The sequence below is a fragment of the Planococcus citri genome, chromosome 3 (assembly GCF_950023065.1).
Source record: "Planococcus citri chromosome 3, ihPlaCitr1.1, whole genome shotgun sequence".
In the NCBI taxonomy this organism is placed as follows: Eukaryota; Metazoa; Arthropoda; class Insecta; order Hemiptera; family Pseudococcidae; genus Planococcus; species Planococcus citri.
In genome coordinates, this window is record NC_088679.1 from 6,903,702 (window position 1) to 6,930,288 (window position 26,587).

Sequence of the window (26,587 nt, forward strand, 5' to 3'; positions counted from 1 at the left end):
CAGGCGGTCTGTTATCACTTCGTACGAGTGTAAGTTTTATTCCTACGCTGACGTCAGCGTGTTGTAAATTTTACACTTGTACGAAGTTATAAGTTATAACGACCTGCCAGCGGGGTCAGCTATGTACCTTGCCTTGAGGATAAGTTCAGCCTATCTCGCAGCGTTGGCGCTTTAGTCGAATGCCATGAACTCATGTTGCAAGACTTGACAAATTTGAAATGATCATTTTATTTCAGCTAGATGTTGGTATTACGTCTGGAAGAAAGTTTGAGGGAAAAAAATTAATCGGGAAAAATTGCAGAATGGAAAGCCAGTAAACTGCTGTACCTATCTTGATTGAACGATGTGAAATTAGCGGGGGAAAATTGGTAAAATTATGGATCAAATTCGAGAACCTTTTTTCAACTATTGGAGGAAAGTTGGTAAAAAAAAAAGATGTCAAAAATCTCTGATTTTGATTTTAGAACTTCATCTCATCGTCTAGTTCCTTTTAGCTGGTAAATATTGGTTAATAACTCCAAGTATTATTAGGTAAATGAAGAATTACGGAAACAGTGAGCAAGAAATGCAATTTGAACAAATTGATTCAACAGGTAAGTTCGCATGTTTTATTAAATAATTTGGATTCTTGAGATGTTACTGAACATTTGGATAATCTTGCTTGAGCCCCCCTGTGAGGTTTTCGGCGAAAATATTGAGACGTTTTCTGCTCATTTTGGCTCAGAAATGATATGAAATTCGTGTCGTGGAGGTTCATAAATAATATTCTGACACGTCAATAATGATTAAGCTCATTTTAAAATTTGAGCCCTCTGCACTGCGGTTCCTTTCAATTTTAGCACTAAATTGATATGAAATTCGTGTTAAGTAGGTTCGAAAATATATAATTCGATACCTCACGTGATGATTGAGCAAATTGACGCCAGAATAATTTGAAATTCGTGCTGAGAAGGTTCGAAAACATAATATATCATGATACCTCACACAACATTTTAGGTCATTTTCCAAGTTTGCGCCTCATTAAAATATCATAATAACCTCAAATTCATAATTAGCGTCCTCAAATTAGCCTAAAATCGCATTAAAATATAATTTCAATGTCAAAACCATGATCAGCGACCTCAAATTAGTAAGAATTCATTAAAATAACGATAATAATCGAAATGTGGACGAAAATTTAATTATACCCCTGCAAAAATCACGATAGGCAACTTTTCGTACCGTACATATTCTGGTTCACGTATACAAAAAATTTCCGTTCAGTCGGAATTCCGAAATCATTTTAAACGGACACGTAGCGCCATCTATCAAAATAAAACGGAACCTTCGTTCTGTTTATAAAAAATCGAGGTTTGAAAAGTGACAAAATGAGCGCTAGATATGCGCGTGGCGCTATCTCTCGGAATATTACGGAACTACTTCAGAGAGAACATCGAAAACCGCGTTTTATTACTCGAATTTGAAGTAGTTCCGTAATATTCCGAGAGATAGCGCCACGCGCATATCTAGCTCTCATTACCTTACTTTTTAAACCTCGATTTTTTAAAAACAGAACGAAAGTTCCGTTATATTTCAATAGATGGCGCTGCATGTTCGTTTGAAATTCGAACTAACTGATCGCGGTCAAAATGGTTGCCTATCGTGATTTTTGAAGGGGTATCGTCAATTTTTCTCTCGTAATTCATTTATATCGATGTTTCATTTTTTCAAATCAACGGATTCTTACTAATTTGAGGTCGCTGATCACGAATCTGAGGTTATTATTTCATTTTAATGAAGTTTTATGCTAATTTGAACGGCGCTAATTACGAATTTAGGGATATTATTACATTTTAATCGGAGGTGCTTTCAATTTTTCATCTGAAATTAATTAATTCTAATTATTTTTTGCTGGAATTCTTAATCATCAGCGTATTTATGTTGATTTGAGTTGGCTGACCACGATTTTGAGGGCATTTTCATATTTTAACGAGATTTAATACTGATTTTGAGTCGCTGATTGCGAATTTGAGGTTATCATTGCGTTTTAATGCAGTTCACAATGTTGATTTGAAGTCACTAATTAGTAATTACGAACTTCAAGATTTCGAACTAAACGCCTTTGAATTCCATCAAGATAGATAAGCTAGAGACTTTCTGCCATTTTCAACAAAATAGAAAGCGAGTCTTCGACAATTTTTTGGCAAATTGAATTAAAATTTTTTTTTAAAAGCAACTTCAGTTCAGCAACCAAAAGTTACTTCAAGTAATTTCAATACGAGCCCTGTGATTTCTGGAAACAGCATTGTCAGTCTCACAGTCTGAAACCCCAAAAATCAAAATTTCAGCGGGTCAAATTGATTTTTCAATTTTTGACAAAATCTTTAAAAACTCAAAATTGTCTGTTTTAGACATTTTTTTTTTTTTTCCAAGAAAAATACTGTCATAACGTACCAATTTTATATTAATATAATAATAGATCACCTCCCCTAAACCGAATTTCACCATTTCCTGGGTCATTCTGGAGTCTTCAGCACAATTTTTGATTCCTCCAGCATTTAAAAATTTATCTATAAGGAGTGAAAATTAATTTGGGGCAGTTGAAAATTCAGTTGTGACTTATTCACCACCAGTTTAAAGGGTTTCTTCACCTTTGGTCCGATTTCCAGGCAAGATAACTGGAGAATGGTGATTATTAAAATACGTACTCGAGGTGTCCCGTCTGAAAATTTGGCCGCATTTGAATGAGCCTTGTAAAGTTTAAACAGGTCGAAAATAATCCACAATTATTCGATTTTCAACTACCTAGAGCAAATAAGTATTTACACTCCTTCAGAAGAAATCAAAAATCGCGCTGGAAGCTCCAGTGAAATTTCAATTCATATGTGGGGGGGAGGGAGAGGGGTTGAGAAAGATGCAGTCATTCGTGCAAATTTCAAAAATTTCTCGACGATTGAAAAATTTTGATTTTGAGTTTTTTAGTTATGCTGGACAAAAAACCACATCTGAGGAGTCCGTCTGGATCCTGGAAATCTGGCCAAATTTGAATAAACTCGTTACACAAGGTTGAAAATAAGCCTCAACTCAATGAAATTCGGTTTGAGGGAGTTGATAACAGTTCCAGGGCTAATTTTCATCATGTTTACTAAATAATTACACTTTTTTTCAAACAGAAGCATAAATCGCCAAAAATAGTAAAATTAAAAATGTTTCCTAAAAACCGAAAAACCAACTGGAACAGCTGAAATTTTGGTTACGAGAGTTCAGATCATATCTGTTCAAAAATCGCTCCTGAAAAAGAAAGGTAATTTGACAAAAAAAAAAAATCAAAAGAAAACCACTAATTGAAAAAAAAACATGAAAAAACGACACATTTTCAACATATTTTCCCAATAGGCCTATGTTGACAGAAATATAGAGAAAATCTCCCCTCACCCTCTGAAAAAGCCCAAATGTATTAAAAAATCAGGCTCACCCCCTCTCCACCCAATTCATTGAACTATTAATTCGGGCATTTGCACTTTCATTTGACATCGAGAGAAAATTATTTCGCATTTCTGCCAACTTAGTCGAGAAAACACGTTGAAAATACTCATCAAAAATCACACAATAAAAAAAACTATCAATATTTTATATCTTTAATCGTAAGCATTTTGACTTTACATTCACACTACACGTTAAAACTACAACACAGTTCGAAAATGCAGTATGAATAGTATCAAATCAGTGTTTCAAGATAGAGAGAAAGAGAGATAGAAAGAGAGGAGAGAGAGAGAGAGGAAAAAAGAGGTACGAGAATGCAATGAGAATTAACTAAAATAAAATGAAGAGTGTGTACCACTGAAAAAAAAAAGGAATCAGAAAAAAAATACAACTATTCTAAAGTAATATACGGTACGATATTAAAATAAAATAAAGGGTTCTACACAGAGGCTGTATCTCTGCTTAGCTTAAAAATTAAAAACTAAACATATATCAATATAATAAAAAGATAAAAATGATATAAAAAAATCTTACCATATAATTACTAATATTTTCTGTATCCTTTATTTATAATATGTATATCATTAGGCACAAAATATATCGTAATTTCGAAAAATTCATCTATTACCAGACTGGAAAGAAAGTAAAAAAAAAAAAATCAAAAGGAGAGAGACAAGAGACCACACAAGCGCTTTTATTTTATTTTGGCAGTAACTTGAAAATAAAAAAAAATAAAAATTAAAAAAATCGTGTCACTATTGCGATAAATATTCTACTAGAGAGCACACTTTGGGAAACAATTTCTCGCGTATAAAAAATTCATCTCTATAATAAAATCGTGTAAATTATTTTACAAAAGAATTTCTCCAAACGATGAAAAAAAAACTGAGCAAAAAATTAAAGCCGATCGAAAAAACAAAACCAGACCAGACACGAGAGAGAACCCAATCACAACGCGTAATATTCTTGCTCGAAAGCCGAATTCCCCCCTACCCCCCTGAATTTTACCACATTAAACAAATACGTTAATTTTAATAAAAATCGAAGAGAGTACATTAATAATTTACAAAATAACACTATGTATACATCCTTGTTTTTTTAAAAAAAAATAATAAATCAACAAAACTCGATAGCTTTACATCTTCGGCCAACTGAAGCTTTTTTTTTCTCAGCAACGCACACACACACACGATGGTTCCAGAATGAGATTCACTCCTCCCATTTTGAAATTCCCTCTTTGAAAATTTTTTCCAAGATGACCCAAATTTTTTTCTTCCACTTCTTTAAATCACACTACTAAACTAACGTCTAAAATCTTGCGTAATAGCGAAGCCTAAAAAAAAAAATGCCGCATTGTCCCATCGTCCATCGTATTTACATCACAATTTATAATGGCCGAGCGTCTCTCGCGCGAGAAACGTCGCCGATCAATCAACTTGATTCAGTATCGTCCAAAAATCACATCGACTTACACAATCGTCGTCGCGATTAATCGAATAAAAATTCCGTTAAAAAAATTCATTTCGTAGAAATGTATAAATTTGGAAAAAAAATTATCAAAATTCTTACGTACTTTGGTAAAATGGTAAAATAAACATATAAGAAAAAAAATTCCGAATGAAAAACCTAAACATCTAATGCCCTATCCTATGTTTTTCTTTCTTTCGCGATAGAATAATCATTAAATCTTCCCTCTGCTCGCTAGCCCAGCAACTTGTAAACGTTTTCTTTCGTATCGAAATCCTCAGCAATGGATTTTCATCTCACAAAGAAAATCTTCAAAACGATTTCGATGCGGAAGAAAACGTAATCGATAAATTAATTATACATTTCCACGATGTAACAGTATTTACACAAGAATCTGAGAGAGCAGAGGAAAGACTTAAGTAGTGGAAATTATTGAAAGCAATAGTAGACTGATTTTTGTATACGTAGAGAAACGAAACAAACGTGAAGTAATTATTAAAAAGGGATGATACAGAAAAAGAATGAGAGAGGAAAAGTTAAAGAGAGAAACACAAATGAACACATCGAAAAATGCTAAAGAGGGAGACACATACGGACAATAAAAACCTTGGTGATGTTTTTAAAAAAGAAAAAAAGAAAAAGAAATAAGCTGGTAAAAGCGGAACATACGAGTAAGATATACGGTGGGTGAATGTAGAGGGAGAACAAAAAAAAAAAAAAAAAATTAATAAAAACAGGGAATAAAATATATATAAATTTGTTCTTGTTGTTGTTGTTCGTTTTCTTTCCTTCTTCTTTAGTTTTTTTTTGTTTGTTTGTATTTTACTTAATTACATAATTTAAAAAAAAAACCATCGTTAATAACTACATATTTCTTATTTAGCGTCTTCTTTGTTCTCTTTCTCTTTTTCTTTACCCTTATCTTTATTTTCGTCGACGTCTTTTTCGCCTTCTTTGTCTTTCTCCAGCTGTAAAAATAAGAAATCAAGTACATTCGTTAGTTAATTCAGAATTCAAAAAAAATAAATAAATAAATAAATAAATCAATTTGGGTAAAAAATTATATAAAGTTTTTCGATAAATTTTACACCTCAAAAAACAAGTAAGTAATTTATCTTGCAACAAAATTGAAGAAACAATGGTTTAAAAATTTCCAAAAATACCATTTTTAAAATAATTGAATTTTGATGCCACTTTCGAAGACCAACAATAAATATTTTATAAGAAAAATGACCTGTTTTCAAATTGAAAAAAAGTATGTACAATTGTACAAAGGTTGGAATTTTAAATTCAACCTCGAATTTCAATAACATTATTGCCCCAGATACATTAATTTTGAAAACGAACCATCTTCAAAGCGTTAATTTTTTTCAAGTTCTTCTTCAAAACTTATAATTTTTGAATTGAAAAAATTAATTTTAATAACGGAATATTTTAGCAAAAAAACTTTTTTTGTTTTTCCAAAGTTTCATTTTTCAGAAAGATTCCATCTCAAAACATTGTTCAGCATTTTTGAAGGACTTTACTTTTATTTTCTACGGTACGAGGAAGAGGAAAGAGAGGGGGGGGGGGGTAATTTTTTTCGTGAAAAGATCTTGTGAAGATCTCCAATAATATTCATGTTTGGAAAAAAGTGTACAAGTTTCGAAATAAATTTTCGAGGATGCTGATTTTGATTTTGATATAAATTGACACTCGACTGAAATCGAAATTAGAGTCCTTCGAGAAGCCCAAAGAAAGGCCCGGGGCCTGAAATATCATTTTAGATGATACTAAACTGCAAAAATTGCAGGAATAACAAAATGTATCGTATTTTTCCAAATTCTAGACGCTCTTTTTTGCGATTAAGTTTTGATTTTGGGGTCAAACGGATTTTAGAATCAGAATCAGCGTAATATTTAAAAATCTGAAATTCGATACCCATATTTCATTTTAGAAATTTTGGGTCCTAACTCCTTCTAAAACAGATTCAATTTAAATTTGGGCTAAAATGGATTGCAGAATGAGAATGAGCACCTTTGAAAACGTGAAATCCGATACCTATTTTTTTTCAATTTTCTGCAAAGCAATAATATCTATATGAATTTTTCGAAATTTTGAGCCACAATCCCCTCCCCAAAAAAGCTCGATTATAATATTTCAAGACCAAACTGGTCTCAAAAATATGTAGAAATCAGCGCTCTCGAAAACCTCAATTTTTACACCTGTCTGTAAAACTTTATTCGATTATTTGAAATTTTTTTCATCTCTCCTCCTTTAATTACATAGGAGTGATTATATTTCGAAAATACTCGAAAAAATACAGAATTTGGAAATGCACCAGAAAATTATAACCCATCACAAATCACTTATCATGTTTTATCGACTATTTTCGAAAAATTAACCCGAAAAAGAAGGAGGGAACAATAAAAAAAATATTCAAATTATCAAAAAGTGATTTGAGCACCCCGAGTTATGAGTTTTCGAAGTTATCAACTTCTGATTTTGACCCTGAAATGAAAAATGAACATTTCAGAGCAAGCCAAATGGAAGAGGGGAGTAAACAAAATTTCGAAAAATGTAACATGAGTAACGAAATCTTGATTTTTATAGACGCTGATTCATGTTCTGATGACTTTATTTTATTCTCGAAGCCGAAATTAAGCCTCAGATGAGGGCTCAGGCCCGAAATATCAAAAAGGTGCAAAATGATTGCAGGCATGAAATCCACTATTTAATTTTTTTTAGTGAATTGAGTGACTGAAAAATAGCAAAAAAGTGACAAAATATTTGAGAAATGAGAGCAAAGTATGTATAATGTTAATCGGGGAGCCCGCACAAGGATCTAATGCACCCCCCCCTTCGATCCACCGTGACAACTTTTTTCTTAAAAAGGGAGTCCTAAGGAACATTTCTAGCCCTTGTCCTCAAAAAAAAAAAGTGGCCCTATTCACAAAGGTAGATCGAAAGATCAGGCAACACTTCATCACCGGTCAGAATTTCAAGAGCTAAAGTACCTTTTTCGATTTTTGGTGAATTTTTGAAAATCAAATTTATAGGCCAAACATTAGGGGAAAAATCAAAATAAAATTTTACGAAATTGACCAAGAAAGCTGAAACTTGAAATATATACCCTATTTTCGACACGCCAAATCGATTGGAAACTGTTTCAGCCCGTTTTGAGCAGTTCTGGAGCCTCCAGCAGATTTTTGAAACTCGAAATTCCCACATTTCTCCGAATGGAGATGGAAAGCCGAAATGCATTCTGCAAACCAACTCACAGGGTATCTGGAACCCGTTTCAGTCCGTTTTGAGCAGTTCTGGAGCCTCCAGCAAATTTTTGAAACTCGAAATTCCCACAACATTTCACTAAATGGAGATGGAAAGCCGAAATTCATTCTGCAAACTAACTCAGGTGGATTTCAAGTCGTTTTGAAGCCTACAGCGACTTTTTGAAAATTACTGGAGCCTCCAGTAGATTTTTGAAACTTTCAATACGCTACGAAGTCGACTGCTGGTGGGTTTGAAGTCGTTTTGGAGCCTCCAGCGACTTTTTGAAAGGCTGTATGGCGTTTTTTGGAAAATTAAAATTTCCAAAAAGTAGCTGGAAACTTCAAAACCATTTGATATCGTATTGAAATTAGTTTGCGAAGTAAATTTCACCTTGCAAACTCCATTTCATAAAATGTTGTGGGAATTTCAAGTTTCAAAAATCACAAACTCCAGTAATTTTCAAGAAGTCGCTGGAAGCTCCACAACGACTTGAAATCCATCAGCAGTCGACTTCATAGCATATTGAAATTAGTTTGCAGAATGAATTTCGCCTTTCCATCTCCATTTGACGAAATTTTGGGAAATTTCAAGTTTCAAAAATCTGCTGGAGGCTCCAGAACTGCTCAAAACGGACTGAAACAGTTTCCAATCGATTTGGCGTGTCGAAAATAGGGTATATCCCAAATTTCAGCTATTTTGGTCAATTTGGTAAAATTTTGATTTTCTTTTTTTTTCATTTTTGACCCAAATTTGAATTTCAAAAATTCACCAAAAATCGAAAAAAGCATTTCAGCACTTGAAATTCTAACAGGTGATAAATTTTTGCTTCATCTTTCGATCTACCTTTGTACGGTTTAGAGTTTTCAGCGAAATTGGGAACTATTATGTGCTCCTTCCCTTCCCTTCCGGGAAGTTGAAACGCCATTTTGAAAATTGGTTCTTTTTGAAAAAGGAGTAAACGAAGGATCGCCGCAGTAATTTTTCAACGATCATTTTACTCGACCATCAGAAGAAACTTGCAAAAAATTCAGGAAAATTGGCGAAACCGACTTCATTGGTTTCGAATAAATCAAATGCTAAACAGAACAGAAGTCAAATAATTTGATTTTTCAAAAATTTTCGAAATACAAAAAAAAATGAAATTGCTGCCTAAATAATTATTGCTTGATGAAATACTTCATGCTCAAAAAAATCAAAATTTTGCAAAAAAAATGTGTTTTTTTCATTTTTTTTCGAGTTTGGACTTTAAAAGTCAACATTTTTGGAAAAAACGAAATTTCAAGCAAAGTACGTAAACAGACACAAAAATAACAATCCTTAAAAAAATATGGAATTTTTTTTTTGAAAAAACTAGTGACTATTTTCTATGAAAGTTTTACAATTTTTGGACCATTCCGTCTGGAGAACGAGAATGTTGAATTTGGAGCCCATATGGGCATGTTTCTCGAACTAGGGGGGGAGGGGGAGGTGGGCTAATTTCTTTTGTGACGTTTTTACATCAAAACTGACATTTTGGGTGAGTTTTGTCAAAATTAGAGAAAGTAAGAATTTCACTAAGATTTTATCTTGAAAAGCTCTTTTCCCAACAAATCGTCTAAGGCGATCCAATTTTTTTGTTGGTGGGAGGGGTTTGGTGCCGAATAGGTTTTCAAAAACGATGGTTTCACACTCAAGGTTAGAATTTTTCTAGCTTTTGAAGATTTAAAAAATTCAAGGGGTAGTAACGAATTTTTTTGGATATTAAAAAATTTCCAAGGTTTTGCTAAATATTGATTTTTTTTCAGAAATTGTTTGATTAAAAAAAATCACTTAATTTGAGGATCCCAATAATTTCAAAAATTCCAAAATTTTCAATTCATCCAATTCAATAGTTTCGCATCCACTTTTAAGGGTGCAATAATAATTGATAATTTTTTTTTTCAAATTCCAACGCATTCGAACAAGAAAATATAATCGATTTTCACCCCCTACAGACAACAAAACTGTGTAACTAACTTTTTTCGTACCATTCGAATTATTTCGGGCCAAAAAAAGAGAGCTCGATCTTTTAAATCAACACTCACTTCAACGCAGCTGTTTTTTCACTTTCGTTATTATTTATTCTACTCGAGAAGATCGAATTACCTTATCTTTATCGTCGCCGATCTTGTCGCCTTCCTTTTCGGCGATTTTCTCTTCGTCCTTAGTTTTGGCTTCTTTTTCTTCGGCAACAGGTTTGGGAATATGGGCGTTCATATCTAAGGTTTTACAAATATCGTCCCAATCGGCAAAACACCTAGAAGAGCACAAAAACCAGCATCAATATCTCCGTATTCCATCATCCTACATTCTCTTCGTGATCGCAAGTCGCAGTCGCATCAAACTGCACCACCTTACCTTTCTTTCATCCTATTCACGTGTCCGACCAAATTGGAGAAATTTTCGTTCAAATAGTCTCGTAACGGGTACTCGACTTCTTTATCTACGAAGTAGACTTGGGCCAATTGTGAAAAAGCCACCACATCGAGCTGAAAATGGAAGAAAAAAAGTAGCGTGAAAAATCACAAAGTACAAAAAATGTAAAAAAATAAAAAAATAGTAATAGTAAAGCGGAAAAAATCCACATAGAAGCACGTTCCATTCTCTTCTTCTTCTTGCCCATCATCATCATCATCTCTATCGCTTGTAATAATAAATTAACGTATACATACAAAGGTCATATGTTGGTCGTTTAACAAATAGGTGGAGAGAGCATTGTTCGCCCTGCAGATACTCTTTCCTCTATTACGAAATATATACTAGAGAAGAAAACGACCGGCTTCTTTTACACGCAGTACTGCGAGTAAAAGAACGGCCGTATAGAAGAGTATGATGAATGCACCGCCACCGCGAATGAAATTTAATATCTCGTATGCATTAATGGAAGTAATTAAATCATATACAAAACTGATAATGCATCTATTTATAACGAGAGTTTGTGTTGTCGATGCTGTTTAGAGAGCAGCAACAACTTTACGCGTATTATCGAAACAATTATTATTACCACAACAATCTCTTTCTCTTTCTTTTTCTTGCCTTCCTTCCCTTCGATTCATCGAAAACGCGAACCGAACGGAAAAACATTAATACGAAAATAAACATTTATATCGGATAGGATTTCAATCGATTACGTCACTAATCTATTGTAGTTTTGTAGCAGCGATAACAACACCATAATCAGAATGGAACATAGGACAGGAATTTCTATCAGAATTGATACGCGTTTATCTCTTTACTTGTGTATTTTCGACTATAGTACGTGAATAATTAGCCACTAATTACACGAGTTATTTTAATCGTCTGTCTAATTTATCAATTTCTTTTGAATTTTTTTGACCCGAGATATCGGAAGTTTAGCAAAAAAAAAAAAATCGTCTACAATAATTTCAAAATCGTGTAACTCCTCAAAATTTGAACAAGTTATGTTGAAATCAACAAGAGATTTCTCAAATAACAGCAGAAATTTCATCAACCAAATAAAGGTCTCGTGGAAAGAAAAAAACACAGACAAAAAAAACACCAAAAACTTGATTTTTTTCAATTTACAAAAAAAAAATTTACACGAAGTGAACTTTAATTTCTCGGCGAAAAAACACCAACTACATGACCTCTGCTTTTCATTTCATTCTGATCATCAATATTCTATTCTATAATCAAATTAAACTCACCACAGTGGGTTCGTCTCCAAAGAAGTACGGTTTATCTCCCAACAAGTCGGATAAAACTTTAAGATCATTTTTACCGAATTCTTCGATTTCTTCGGGCGTATGAACTCCCATACCTTGAGCTCTAGCTTTTCTCAAACCCTAAATAGAAAAAAAAATACAATTAAATTAGGTATCGTACAAATATAGGACGCGATAGCAATCATCGTCAATTTTTTTTCCATAATTAATCGAAGCATGCGAACGAAAATACGAGCAATACTCACTTTACGACTGAAGCGGAACTTGAAAACAATATTTAGAATAGCATTTGGAAAACGAGTGCCTAAAAATTGTTGCAAATTGAGTTTATATCCGCGGATCATATTATCGGGATTCTTGACTTTCCAGTAATGTACAACCCTGTAAGAAAAATAAACGAAGAATTAGATTACTTGCAAATATTATTAAAGAGTAAACAAATAAGAGTGAGTTATTAAATAAGTACTATAAATTAAAATAATAATCAATCACGATTCCTTATTATCGCAAATTTTCAAAAATTTCACGCACCCATTTTCACGGACTTTTGAAAAAACATACTTCATTAATGATCTTTCCAGAACGATTTGTTAGATCTTCCACTTTTTTTTTCAATGGGTCATTTCGTATCAAAAAAAAATCCATGTCAAATCAGTCACGTTTTGATTCGAGGTTCTACAATTTTGCCCAAAACTTTTTCGTAGGTTATCTACAGGTATTAAGAGTATTGGGGAAATTGTCATTATTAATCCACCCCATAACCTCCTAGGGGCCGAGGGGCGGTTTTTTGGCATTTGTATTTTAAATTTTGCATCTTAATACCAAACTTTAGAGTTCAAATTTTCGAGATTGATGCAAAGGGGTAAACAATTGTTCGGAACATTTTAAAGTTGATTGAAAGTAGTTTTCAAATGCAAAAAATTTCAGAACTTCAAGTTCAGCTTTTTTTTCGAGCTCAATTTTAAAATGCTTCCCAAATTCGGGAGCTAAAATTCAAAAATTTGAAAACAGTCAAGATAGCACATATTTTTATCATATTTTCAACCATGAATTTTTTATGAAGGAAATCGCCAAAGCATAGCCCCAAAATTTTGGTCAAAATGTAAAAAAGTGCCAAACATTGTGTGACATATCGATTCATATACGTTTTAGAGAGCGTTGAATACGAATATCAACGATCGTTTTTTGAATTCGACTCCTATAACGCTCCCTCTCCGCCAATATACCACTTATTTCATACGATTTTTTTCATTTTCAGGAAATTTAGGGGTCAGGGAGGGAGTTAGAGGGGTCGAATTTGAAAAATAAGTCGAAATTCGTATTTAGCGCACCTAAAAACCTAATAAACCATATGTCACACGATTTTTTGCATTTTCAGGAAATTTAGTAGTTGAAGAAGGGTGAGGAGGAGGGGATTGAAGAGGTCAAATTCAAAAAATGAGTCGAAATTCGTATTCAGCGCATCTAAAAACCCAATAAACCATATGTCACACGATTTTTTTCATTTTCAGGAAATGAGGTCAAGGGAGGGGGAGGGGTGGATAGGTCAAATCCAAAAAATGAGTTGATATTCGGATTCAGCGCACCTAAAAACCAAATAAACCATATGTCACACGATATTGTTCATTTTCAGAAAATTTAGAAGCTGAAGAAGGGGAGGGGGAGGAGGTTGAAGAAGTCAAATTCAAAAAATGAGCCGAAATTCGTATTCAGCGCACCTAAAAACCGAATAAAGCATATGTCACACGATTTTTTCAATTTTCATGAAATTTGGAGGGGGTCAGTGGGAGGGGGCGTTGCATGAGTCGAATCCAAAAAATGATGTGATATTCGTATTCAGCACACCTAAAAACCTAATAAACCAGATGTCACACTGTTTTTTCAATTTCCATGAAATTTTGAGGGGGGGGGGGTCAGTGGGAGGGGGCGTTGGATGGGTCGAATCCAAAAAGTGATGTGATATTCGTATTCAGCGCACCTAAAAACCTAATAAACCATATGTCACACTATTTTTTCAATTTCCATGAAATTTTGAGGGGGGGGGGCAGTGGGAGGGGGCGTTGGATGGGTCGAATCCAAAAAGTGAGGTGATATTCGTATTCAGCGCATCTGAAAACCTAATAAACCATATGTCACACAATATTTTCAATTTTCATGAAATTGATGGTGGGGGGGGGGGGGGTTAATAGGGGCTTTGGATGGGTCGGATCCAAAAAATAAGTTGATTTTCGTATTCAGCGCACTCAAAAACCTATCAATCGATATGTCACACGACATTTGGTATTTTTTCACATTTTGACCAACATTTTGAGACTTCGTGAGTGACTGATTTGTGACATACAATAACCCAATTGGATTTTTTCCACTTTTTTTTTGAAATATTTACAAGTTGATCAAAAATTTACTTTTGAACCATTCGTGGAATTTTACTGTAACCACCAAAAATGATTGACAGGGTGCCCAATAAGCACTGACCAAAGTTATATGGGGGTAAGTTCACTTTTGGTCTTTAAAGAGAGATTTGAAATTTCTGTAGAAAATTAAAGAAATCGCTGGAGGCTCCCAGAATGGCTTAAAACTACTGGTTGAAGATAATATGGGAGTTGAATTGAAAGAATCATTCGCATTAGTTCGTTTTGCTCAGAAAAATTTATAATTTTGAAAAATGCTTGAAAATCGCCCTAAAAACAGTTTTGCTAAATTTTTCAAATTTTAAAAAATCCCCCAAAAAATTGAGGGAAAAAAAGACCATTTAGCGGTTGAAATTTTGATTACGAAGGTTTTTAGGATAATATTAATTCGGTCTAACTTGGTTTCATTAATATCGAAGGGTGTTGTGATCTATTTTCAAAATTACCAATTTTACAATTAATCCGTTCAAGTTCAAATTTTTTCATTCGTTGAACTTGGATCTCTCGCCCTCTCCCCCTCAAATCAAACTGCTTCGAAGCAGTCGTATTTATATTATCGAATAAACGAAATTTCATCGCGTCAAGAACGAGAGTAGATTAACCATTTTTAACAACGGTACATTTCCGAATCTATAAACAATTTGTTCTTCGAAGAAGGGATATTTATGACAAGTTTGTGTACGCGATGAAATGGAAAGGGAAAGTGTACATAAGTATAAATGAACGAGAGAGAAACTCGCTGGCTGGCGCGGGCGTAATTAAAAAAAAAATGTTGAGGAGAGAAAAAAGTCTATTATTAAAATACGTATTAATATGACGTCACTAGTACGAGTACGACCGTGTAATATTCGCCCATAATACGTACGATACGTTGCACTTGGGTTTCTTTACCCCTGGGTTCAGTTCAACTTGGCTGTGATCGCCAGAATACCGGGGGTCTCAATTATTAATGTCGAATATACTATAAACGACTTCATAGAATTATACTGGTGGTAATGAATTCGTGTTTATAAAATCTGTTTATAAATTACGCGTAGGTCTAGGTACGTTCGTCGAAGAGGAGTGGGAGGGGGGAAAAATACGACGAGAATTTCTTCTATAAAGCATTCCATATTGCTCGGTTAAGTAAATATTTGCGCTTAGTATACCTAGTTCGAACTTTTTTTTTTACTTTAGTACTTTTCCAACTTTATAGTCTACCAACTACATACTCGAAGTGTATGTGTAGTTGTAAGGTTATAGAACAATCGAAGGGGGTTGCATTGTAATTGCAGGCGACTCGACCGTCCGACGACTATGGCATGTATACTGTGTGTTATTATACACGTGTGTGAGTCATTTTGCTGCGCTACAAAATGCATATACGAGTAAGTGTATAACGGTACATTGTGTATTGCATTTGTCGTGCAGCAGGGACCAGTGCAGGGGTGACCCACGCCATTCTTGAGGAGTGGATAGTGGCGACAAGAGGCTGCCTGGCAGCCAAATAGCAGGTGCCACGCGATGGGGTGGTGCGTTCTTGGTCATGCGAAACGACCATATAGACCGTTCGCGAGACCGATTTATGCGACTTGCGTGTGTCATTTTTGGATTCCCGACTTGAAGAGAGTTATGGGGAGGTGGACAATTTCCATCTAGCTAACTCCTCAAGTTAAAAGACCCAAAGAGTGTGGCGAAAGGAAAATTATACCTGGTTCGGTAGCGATGATTTGAGAGGTGTCGGACTTCGGATATTATGTAGAATAACGTGAGTATTTCTGCCTACTTCATTTAAAGAGAGTGAAGAGCGAGAAAGATGAAGAAATTGTACAGTACATAGAGCTTCGGTGGTTATTGGCTTCAATTTACGTATTTATTGTGGACCGAGCAGCGGACGAGAGTACAAACCCGCAGGTTTTTTATTAATTGGGGTTCCTATCGTAGTGGTAATTATGCGTAATAACGATGCTTTTACCAGAGGTTAACGAAAAGGCGGAGCTACGTAAGAAATGCTGGAATGGTTGGAATATGTGGTTGTGCGTATCTCCTGCGAGTGTGTGCGTAGATGATGTTATTTTTTGTGGGTGCTTCTTACTTTTATTAATTGGTCTACTCGTATTAGGAATGATAGATGGGGATCTTCCGGTATAAGATAGACGACGTGTTTTATGGTAGCGAGAAATTTCCATTGTTGAGCTATATCGAGAGTTGGGCAGATCACAGTTTTATATGTATTACTCAACTTTTGATTGTATAGACACACTTTACCATCGCTTTGAACGATGTTTCAAGCAATTGTTGCCAACTGACCTCAATTTGACTAAAATTTCATCAATTTTTGCCAAATTTTTTTTCAACTTTGAAGACATTTGGTCACATTGATACGTGATGTTCAATAATCTACGCCATTTTCACCAAACGAAATGTTGCTCAAATTCTGAGACAAGAAGTCTACCAAAGTACTTTAAATTTTCACAACATTTCATCACATTGAGATGGAGAGTCGAAATTCATTCTGCAAACAAATTTAAACACCCTCTGAAGACGACTTCCGGTGGGTTCAAGTCATTTTAGAGCCTCCAGCGACTTTTTTGAAAATTACAGGAGCCTCCAGCAGATGTTTGAAACTTTAAATTTTCACAAAATTTCATCAAATGGAGATGGAAAGCTAATTTAACACCCTCTGAAGACGACTTCAGGTGGGTTCAAGCCATTTTAGAGCCTCCAGTACATTTTTGAAACTTGAGATTTCCCCAACATTAATTTATCAAATGGAGTTGGCAAGCTGAAATTTAATTCGCAGACTACATGGTGGTTTCAAATGGTTTTGAAGCTTCCAGCAACTTTTAGGAAATTTCAATTTTCCAAAAAAATGCCATATAATAACCTTTCAAAAAGTCGCCTAAGGCTCCAAAACAAATTGAAATCCAGCAGCAGTCAACTTCGTAGCTTATTGAAATTAGTTTGCAGAATGAATTTCGACTCTCCATCACAGTTTGATGAAATTTTGGGGAAATTTCAAGTTTCAAAAATCTACTGGAGGCTCCAGTAATTTTTTAAAAAGTTGCTGGAGGCTCTAAAATGACTTGAACCCACCTGAAGTCGTCTTCAGAGGGTGTTAAAATTAGTTTGCAGAATGAATTTCGACTCTCCATCTCAGTTTGATGAAATTTGGAGAAATTTAAAGTTTCAAGAATCTACTGGAGGCTCCGGTTATTTTCAAAAAAGTCATTGGAGGCTCCAAAACGACTTGAAATTCACCTGCAGTACTTCGTAGCGTATTGAAATTAGTTTTTAGAATAAATTTCAGCTTTACAACTCCAGTTTGATGCAATTTTGTGGGAATTTCCGAGTTTCAAAAATCTGCTGGAGGCTCCAGAACTGCTCAAAACGGGTTGAAACCGTTTTTAATCGATTTGGCATGTCGAAAATAGGGTATATCCCAAATCTCAGCTTTCTTGGTCAATTTGGTAAAATTTTGATTTTTTCCCTCATTTTTGGCCTAAATTTGATTTTAATAAATTCACCAAAAATCGAAAAACGCACTTTAGCACTTGAAATTTTGACAGGTGATGAATTTTTGCATGATCTTTCGATCTACCTTTGTAAAGTTTGAAAAATTTCGTGCAAGTCCTATGATGAAACGCGAAATTTGCGATTTTGGCTGACCTGTCAACCAAAATGGCCGCCATTTTGTAAGTAAGGCCAACTTTTTTTTTGGCAAGTTTGCTCTAAAATGTTCCTTAGGGTGTCCCCTTTAAGAAAAAAGTTGCCCCGGAGGATCGGCGGGGGGGGGGGGTGGGGTGCAATTACTCCTATTGTCATATGCCGGACTATTATGGATTTTTGGAGGCATCAAAATGTGAAATTTGTTCATCTTAAAATTGAGAAACAAATTGGCTCGAGCGAAGCGAGAACTTTTGAAAATTTTCATTTCTAGATGCCTAAAAACGAGGGTTTTTTTAAAAGAGAAGAGTTTATTTTCTGATTTTTTAAATTTTAATATTGGAATGATGTTTTTTTGAAGGAAAGGTCGAGCGAAAGCTTTTGAAAATTTGCATTTCGAAAGGCATAAAAACGAGGGTTTTTATGTGAGAACGAGTAGGTTTTTTTTGGCTTTTAAAATTTTAGAATTTGAATAATGCTGTTTTAAAGGAAGTTGATTTTGAAAAAGAAAACAAATCAGGCCCAAGCGAGGGCGAAAGCTCTTGTAAATTTGTATTTCGAAATGCATAAAAACGATTTTTTTTTCGTGTGTTCATTTTTTGGCTTTAAAACTTTGATTTTTACATATTATCTAGAAATGTTTATCTGGTTGTTTAAAAAGAAAAGAAAACAAGCCCGAGCGAAGCGAGGGCAAAAGCTCTTGAAAATTTGTGGTTTGAGAAGTAAAAAAATAATGTTTTCCTTTCATAACAGGTCCTTATCTGAAATTTGAAATTGTTCGTTTTTTCAAAATTCCAGGGATTTTGCGTGAAAATTACGAAATTCCTTGACTTTTCCAGGTTTTCCAGGCTTGTGGACACCCTGAATAATAAGAGAAGTTCCTAAAGGCTAAAATTCAAAGTCTGGATGACTTTTTAGCGACTTTTGCGACCCATTTTCGAAATCGCGACTTTCGCGACCCTTTTTTTTCAGTACCCCCCCCCAATTCTTCAACAAAAAAACTGGGTGGTTTTTTGACCAGTTTTGAAAATAGATGGTCAAAAAACCACTCTTGAGGTGTCCCTTCCAAAATCGACTCAAATGTGGATAAACTCGTTGAACAGATCGCGTATAACACACAACTCGATTTTTAGCTGCCCAATTTCATATTCATGCCTTCTGGAGAAATTAAAAAATCGCGCTGGAGGCTCCAGAATGGCTGGAAATGGCGGAACTCGGCCTCGGGGGGGGGGGCTGTTGTGGACGAAATAGAGCGATTCGCGCAAATTTCAAAAATTTCCTCACAACCGGTAAAATTTTGATTTTTTTGGATTTCTCATTATAAAAAAAAAAGCTGGTCAAAAAACCACTCTTGAGGTGTCCCTCCCAAAATCGACTCAAATGTGGATAAACTCGTTGAACAGATCGAGTACAACACACAACTCGATTTTCAGCTGCCCAACTTCATATTCACGCCTTCTGGAGCAAATTCAAAATTCTGGAGAAATTGTAAAATAGCGCTGGAGGCTCCAGAATGGCTGGAAATCGCGAAATTTGGATTTGAGGGTTAATATCAGTTTTAGGATTTATTTCGAACATTTTAACTGATCAAGTACGTACTTTTTTTAAAAAAAAGCATAAATCACCAAAATAGTCAATTCTGGATTTTCAAAAATTCGCCAAAAATCGAAAAATGAACTTGGGCAGCTGAAAATTTGGATTTGGGGGTTTTAGAACATGCTCTTTCCAAAAATCGCGATCCCGTTCAAATCGGAGGCGGACACCTCAAGAGGTTCCCTTGTAAGACTTAATCAGTTTTTGGAAAATTGTCAAAATTTTGATGCTTTTTTGACGTGTAATGACGACGTCTTTGATGTTCTTTCACCAAAATGTTGATCAAATTTCGTCAACTTATGAAGGTTTTAATGATAATTTCGTATTTTAATACCTTTAGTACCAAGTTTTTCACCATGGTTTATAAAATTCTTGTCGAGTAAAATTGACACACATCAGAAAAATTCAATACATTCGAAAATTTTTCATTTCTTTCTATGTACATTGTACATAATTCTTTATTTGAGAATAAACCTTCCTCGGCCTCCACCACCCACCCAAAAAAGTAATGTCCTCTTTTATAAAGTCTCAAAATTGAAAAAAAAAGTGAAAAAATTGTAAATTGAAGTTTGTAAAATATTTTATGCAGATTTTTCATTTTTGTTGGAACTTTTTTCAAATCAAGTAACCTTTTCAAGAACCTATCTTGTTCCTGCATCAATGTTGACCCCCTTACATGTTTATAGGCTCCCAAAGTTGACCAAAAAAAAAACACTAAAAATGAAATCCATCAAAGCCAGTAATTGTTCATCAGTAATTTCAAACTTCTGCGTCAGAATTACCGTGAGAAGGGGAGGGGGAATCAGAACCAACTTTTTCTGATTAAAATACATCAAATCTGAAGTTTCGAATGCAAAAACGTAAAATTTTCAATTTTTTTCATTTTTTGTGAACTTGGAAGGTTTTTTGGTACGACATAATGTAAAGTTGGATGCCTAAAATTTTCAGGGAAATCAAATAACTCAAGGGCTGAAATTTAAAAACCCACCACAGCTCAAAATTAATGAAATTCCGCAAACACGATTTCAAAATTCATTCCAACTAACCAAAGTCAACTTCCTGTTGGCCAGTACACTACTAATGACATGGAATTCTCACGAAACCTCGTTAACTACCTTTGAATTTCGCGACCATTTACCAAACTTCTCGACCAATTGCTATTCGCTTTTCGTTTTCGCTGTCGATTGACGAAAACCAAGCCAACCGAATCGATTAGTGTAAACGCGTGAAAAATATACGTACCACCTTACCGCTCGTTCACTTAATATTTTCGTTAATCGTATACTATACAACCAAACCATCTCCTTTTTCCTCATCTTATACGTAGCTATTCGCACTCGATTAGCAATAGCCCGCTAAATAGGCCTGATTAATGTTAAATAAATGTACTTCTCTCAGTCTTTCGTACACTACACACGCAACTATTTATAGTAGCATTTCGCAGGCTACTTATGAAAACCATATTATGTACATATGTACCTAATGTATGTACTACAGCACATACTCATTTACTCGCATAAATATACACTTATATTACGCTGACGTATGGCATGGCACATATCAGAAGAAGAAAAAAAAGGGGAGAGAGCGAGAGGATTAAAAAAAAGCCCGCCACCGACGCAATTAATGAGCTTACGCGTGCGACGATTCCTTTCTAATATAAGTATTTATGGTAGATATTAATTATGCACACGCAGAGCATACTCGCAGACTTACGATTACATGGGCGTTTGGGCGATATATGTACTTGATATAGGGTTTACGAGTATAAAATACGCAAAATAAGCGCTAATTTTTATTCTTATCATTACGTACGAGTATTTCTATAGCAACGAGACGAGAAACCAGACTTACCAGTGGAAATGGTTTTCGATCATTGAAATAATAGCGTGTGAAATATTTTTTTGACTATTATCCAAACTGGCATCTAAATCCTTTTCGAATTTTTGACTCAGTTCTTTGATTATGAACGAGCTGTCGGCAATTTCGTCACCGTTCAATTCGACGAATGGCAATTGGCCTTTTTTCGATTTGAATTTCATTCTGTGATCTACATTCTGCGAAAAAAACAAAAACAAAACATTAATTCATTTTACTCCGAGTTCTGGAAAAGCAAGATGAATGGCTTAAGATATGTATTTAAAAGAAGCTATCATTAAAATACAGGGTGTCCAGTCAATTATGATTTTCTCTCACTCATCTCGCTACATACGAAATTGTGGAAGGAGGAGGGAGCTAAAATTATTTCAAACGCCATCAGTAGGTAGCGAATTTCATCTGTTGTTATTTCGAAGACTCGAATTTTATCACCCCCACCACTGAACCCCAAAATTAATATGTATTTCATTCATTTTCAAACATCATGTTAGTGACCTTTTTCAACATCAAATTCAATCATTTTCAGTCCAAAAATTCTTCAAAATTGAGGATGTTGACTGTATTTCAAAAAATCCTAGGGCTCGTTTTCAATCCCCTCTCTCAAAAAAAGTAAGTCAAGTAATCGAAAAAGTGACCAAAAACTAATTTTAAAAGTTAAAAAACACCAGCCAAACGTTTTCAGAAAAAATCACAAAAAAATTTTGATCAAGACTTTGACAATTTTTTCGAAATTATTGGGAAAATAGTGATACTTTTCGGCTACTTTCAGCATAAAAATTGGAATATTAATCAATTTTTGACAAACAGAGGAACTGACAAAGTTCAACGAAAAGCGGGACTTTTTGGCAATTTTGAGCAAAAGAAAACGAAACTCAGAAATTTTTGGAAAAAAAGATCAGATCTTTGACAATTTTTGGTCATAAAGAAAACTAGGATTTTTTTGGTAATTTTTGACTAAAAGTAGGTCTTTGATAATTTCAGGAAAATTTTCGGAAAAAAAACATTTTTAGGAAATTTTTCATCGAAAAGTTTTCGAAATTTTTGGCAAAAATTAGACTTTTTGAGAACTTGAAAAAAATGATATCTACTTTTTACCATTTTTGTTGGCAAACATGACTTTGACACTTTTAGCACGGGGCAGGGCTTTTTAGCAATTTTCAACAAAAAAAGCGAGGGTTATAGGGAATTTTTGGTGAAAAAGTGAAAATTTTGGACTACATATAACTAAGTAAGTCCAAAAACTTTTAATTTGAGCTTTTTTTGTAATTTTTGTCGAAAAAGTGAGATCTTTTCGCAATTTTTTTTTTTGGTAAAAAAGTGAGTAGAAAAAAGAACAAAACTTGAGGAGTTTTTGAAAAAATAACACTTAAGATTTTTCGGAATTATTTTGCCAGAAAATGATAAATTTCAAGTTGACGTGAAACGAGATTAACGCTTGAATTTTAGTTGCTTATAAAATCCCAAAGAAATTTTCCTTTTCAATTTCGACTTGGTCAACTTCAATGAACTTGAAATCTCAAAAAAAATGAGCAAAAGAATTTTCAGAAAGCTCTCCACTCTGTTACGTTCGACGCGAAGAATCGAAATTCGGAACAAAAATACGTACGATAATAGGTACTAAATTATATTTCGACGATAAGTGCATACAATCGAAAGTAAGACTACCTTTGTATGTCCATAGCAGGACTATTTATATGATTTAAATAAGGATACGTATTAGAAAGTGAAAGGAGAATACAAATAGGTTATTGCGTATAGTAGCTTAAAGCGTAAGGGTAATTAATAGGTATTTATGTACAGGGGTCATTAGTAAGGGTAGGCCATAACACACCCCCCCACAAAGACGGAGTTAAAAGACCCGAAATCTGCGAGGTCGAAAGTTGTATGGTGGTGGCGGTGGTGCAGTAGCTGTTTCAATTCCATCAGAAAATTCCAACATCTGCATAGGAGCTTGCGTATAATTTGTGGTGCGTACTGGTGATTGTGTTTGTCTGTAGCATTTTTTGTACATATAGTAAATAATGATGAAGAGAATGATTAGTTGGAATGTTGACAAAGACCAATTTATATGTTTCTGTGCTATGTTAGCGAATCCTGAATTAATTGTATCTTTCTGCATTTCTAATTTGATTTTGAGGTCGTTGAAGTGATCTGCATTGAGTGTTCGCAAGGTTGGTGGAACTAGTTCAGGTGATACTTTCACTGTGAGTGGTAATTCAAAGGAAATATTTGGAAATATGTGCATAATACTGATACGTAGATTACGAAAAGCGAAAAAAATATTTCCTTCTGTCTGAGCTTTACATCCGTGATCAACTGTGAGAGTTCCACTATTTGGAAGCTGTTCTTTTCGTATTTCAGAATCGTTACAATAGAATATAATCTGCTGGGATCGTTGAGTAAAAAATAACCATTGATTTGAGCTGAGTGGTTGCCAAATGTCAGCAACTGCAAAGGATGTCGTAATGTTACACTGAGAATTCATTACGTTGGCTTCACCAGTGATGAGTCGGAGTTCGCAAAAGTTGTTGTATGAATTTTTGATGTGGTTCATTTCACACAAGTAGTAATCGATGCTCACCTGCTGACAATGTTCTATTGTATTAAGCAAAACATATTTAGAACGTGTTAATCGCTCAATAATGAGATAATTCGAAATAGGATTAATGTAGGATATAGTTTTTGAGTCAAAGGAGAAAAAAGGATATGGGTACATGCGATATAACTGATATTTGGTATTTTCGACCAGAGGCAATTCTATAATGAAGAAGAGAAATTTATCGTCGACTATTTTAGTATGGATTTTGCTAATATCTGAATATCTTTCGACCATCGATTTAGAATTAGAAAGAGGAAAAGTGAGATCGCTCGGTAATTTAGCATCGTGAATCATTGTTTGCAATTTTTTTACTGTTATTATATTAGGAGCTACTATGTCTCGTTTTGCTAATAGAATAGCATTTTGGAGAGATTCCATGTCATTCGAGAGAATGACAAACGATTGAAATGCATATGCGTTTATAGCAGTAAAATGCTCTAAGGCTTTTTCTGCTTTTGTAACGTTATTGAGACGAGAAGTGATTAGTGTGATAGAGCCTTGCAATTGCTCTTGATTACGATTATATTGAAACGAATTGGTTTGCATTGACGAAATAGAAGTATTAATAAGCTGAATTTGTTGACTGAGAAGAAATCTAATTTTTTTATCATCAGTAGATAAAGAATTCAATGTCTTATCATAGTATTCTTTGTCGTCGCTATCTGGAGTACCAAATAGCCATTTTTCGACATAACTGACTGCATTTATTAGACCTCGTTTTCGGCGCCTTTTTGCACGAGTATCCTCAACGGTATCTCTAAGATTAAGGAGCTTCTCATACAGAAGTTTGCATCCTTCTTGTAACTTATCCGAACTTAAGCCATCTATAGTGGGCACAGAATTAATCATGGCTGATAATTCAAAAATTTTCTCATGATAGAAGGTTAAGTTAAAAAATGTAGCAATGTGCCAATTTGACATATGATTACCAACATTTCCTAATGAATGAAAATACATGCCGCGTTTGTGGTTGGGATCCTCAATACTATTTGCAGATGAAGTAGGCAAAATGAACAAAAAGCATAGTAGAGTAAGAATGTTTCGAGCAGAACCTTTGACAGTTTTGATAGAATTATATTTTTTAATGAGATTTGCATGATATGTTTGACTTTTACCATTTTCTAAAATAGTGACATTCGGATTATTAATGGCGATTATGGCAAAAGGTCCGTCATAAATGGGTTGAAGTCCTTTATCAGATCTCATTCTTGGTTTTCGATTAATCATAATTTTATCACCAACTTTATAATCAAAACTTACAGAGTGGTTCTTATCATACTTTAGTTTGGTATTTTCCTTTTGTTTTATTTGATTCTGACGAGCACTATCGTGTAAGAAATGTAAACGTACCTTAAGGGCATTGTAATGGTCATGATAGGTTAGAGTGTCATTAACATCATTATCTAAACAAGGTAAATGAGGTTCTCGACCAAAGAGTAATGTATATGGTGCAAAATTTGTAGAACTGTGCATCATGGTATTATATGCGTAACTGGCAGTTTGAATAAATTCATCCCAGTTGTCTAATTCTTCATTGACGTAAAATTTGAGATATTCTTTAATAGTATGATGGCTTCTTTCCAATGCGCCATTACTTTCAGGATGATAGGGAGTACAAGTAATCTTTTTGATTTTCAAACGTTCGCATAATTCTTCCATCATTTTGGAACAAAATTCTGATCCTTGATCTGACAGAATTTTTTTCGGGATACCAAATATAGCAAAATATTTGATCAGATTGTCACATACCTCCGAAGAAGTTTTAGTTAATTGAGGAAAAATCTGTAAATATTTGGTTAAATTATCTTGGACAGTGAGCAAATACATATTTCCATTTTTTGTTTTTCTTAATGGTCCAACAATGTCTACAGCCAATTTTTCCATTGGTTCATAAGCAGTGTCAGTTATTTTTAACGGAGTTTTTGTACTGATTCGACTGGTTTTATGGCTTTGACAATCAAGACATTGTCTGGTGAAATTTTTAACATCTTTTTTCATACCAGGCCATCGATAGCCATGATATAGTAAGGTATGATACATTTTATTGGATCCTGGATGACCAGTGAGTACATTATGATGAAATTCGGACAAGAGTTGATTTATATTGTCTGGAATAGGTTTCAAAATTCCCCAATACAATTTTATATCGTTATCCAAATGAGATTCTAATACTGTTTCCAAGTATACTTGATTGCAATGGGACAACTCGTCAAATTCATCTATTACAGCAGCTTTTGTTACTCCCTTTTCCTGTAGTAGTGCATTCAAAGTAGATAATGCTTTTGAAATCATTTTGAAGTTATTTGGTTCGGAATACTTACCCTTTAAACATACAATGAATACGTGTTGTTTTTTCTTGGTCAAGTATTTTACCTCTCCTTCATGTAATTCAAATAAATTTTCATTTTCGGTATAATAGTTATTGCTATCAAAGTCGCTACGGGTTAAGATTATAATGGCATCTTCTTTATCAATTGAACATTTCTCCCATTTCTTGTGTTGTCTGGTTTTTATCGACATGATCCGAGATAACGCATCTGCAGCAGCATTCTGGGTTCCGGAAATGTGTTCAATCT

The 26,587-nt window shown here is 34.3% G+C and overlaps 1 protein-coding gene across 1 annotated transcript in view; it reads right to left on the reverse strand.

Moving 5' to 3' along the window:
* Nucleotides 1–3,603: 3,603 nt before the first annotated feature.
* fax (failed axon connections) overlaps nt 3,604–26,587 on the reverse strand; it is a 72,161-nt gene continuing 49,177 nt past the window's right edge. Inside the window, exons 2-7 of the mRNA XM_065353913.1 lie at nt 21,389–21,591; nt 12,131–12,266; nt 11,868–12,005; nt 10,558–10,688; nt 10,306–10,456; nt 3,604–5,897 (exon numbers count right to left, since the gene is read on the reverse strand). Of these exons, the coding sequence (XP_065209985.1) occupies nt 5,805–5,897; nt 10,306–10,456; nt 10,558–10,688; nt 11,868–12,005; nt 12,131–12,266; nt 21,389–21,591 (852 nt within the window). The 3' untranslated portion in view covers nt 3,604–5,804. The remainder of the gene's footprint in view (nt 5,898–10,305; nt 10,457–10,557; nt 10,689–11,867; nt 12,006–12,130; nt 12,267–21,388; nt 21,592–26,587) is intronic.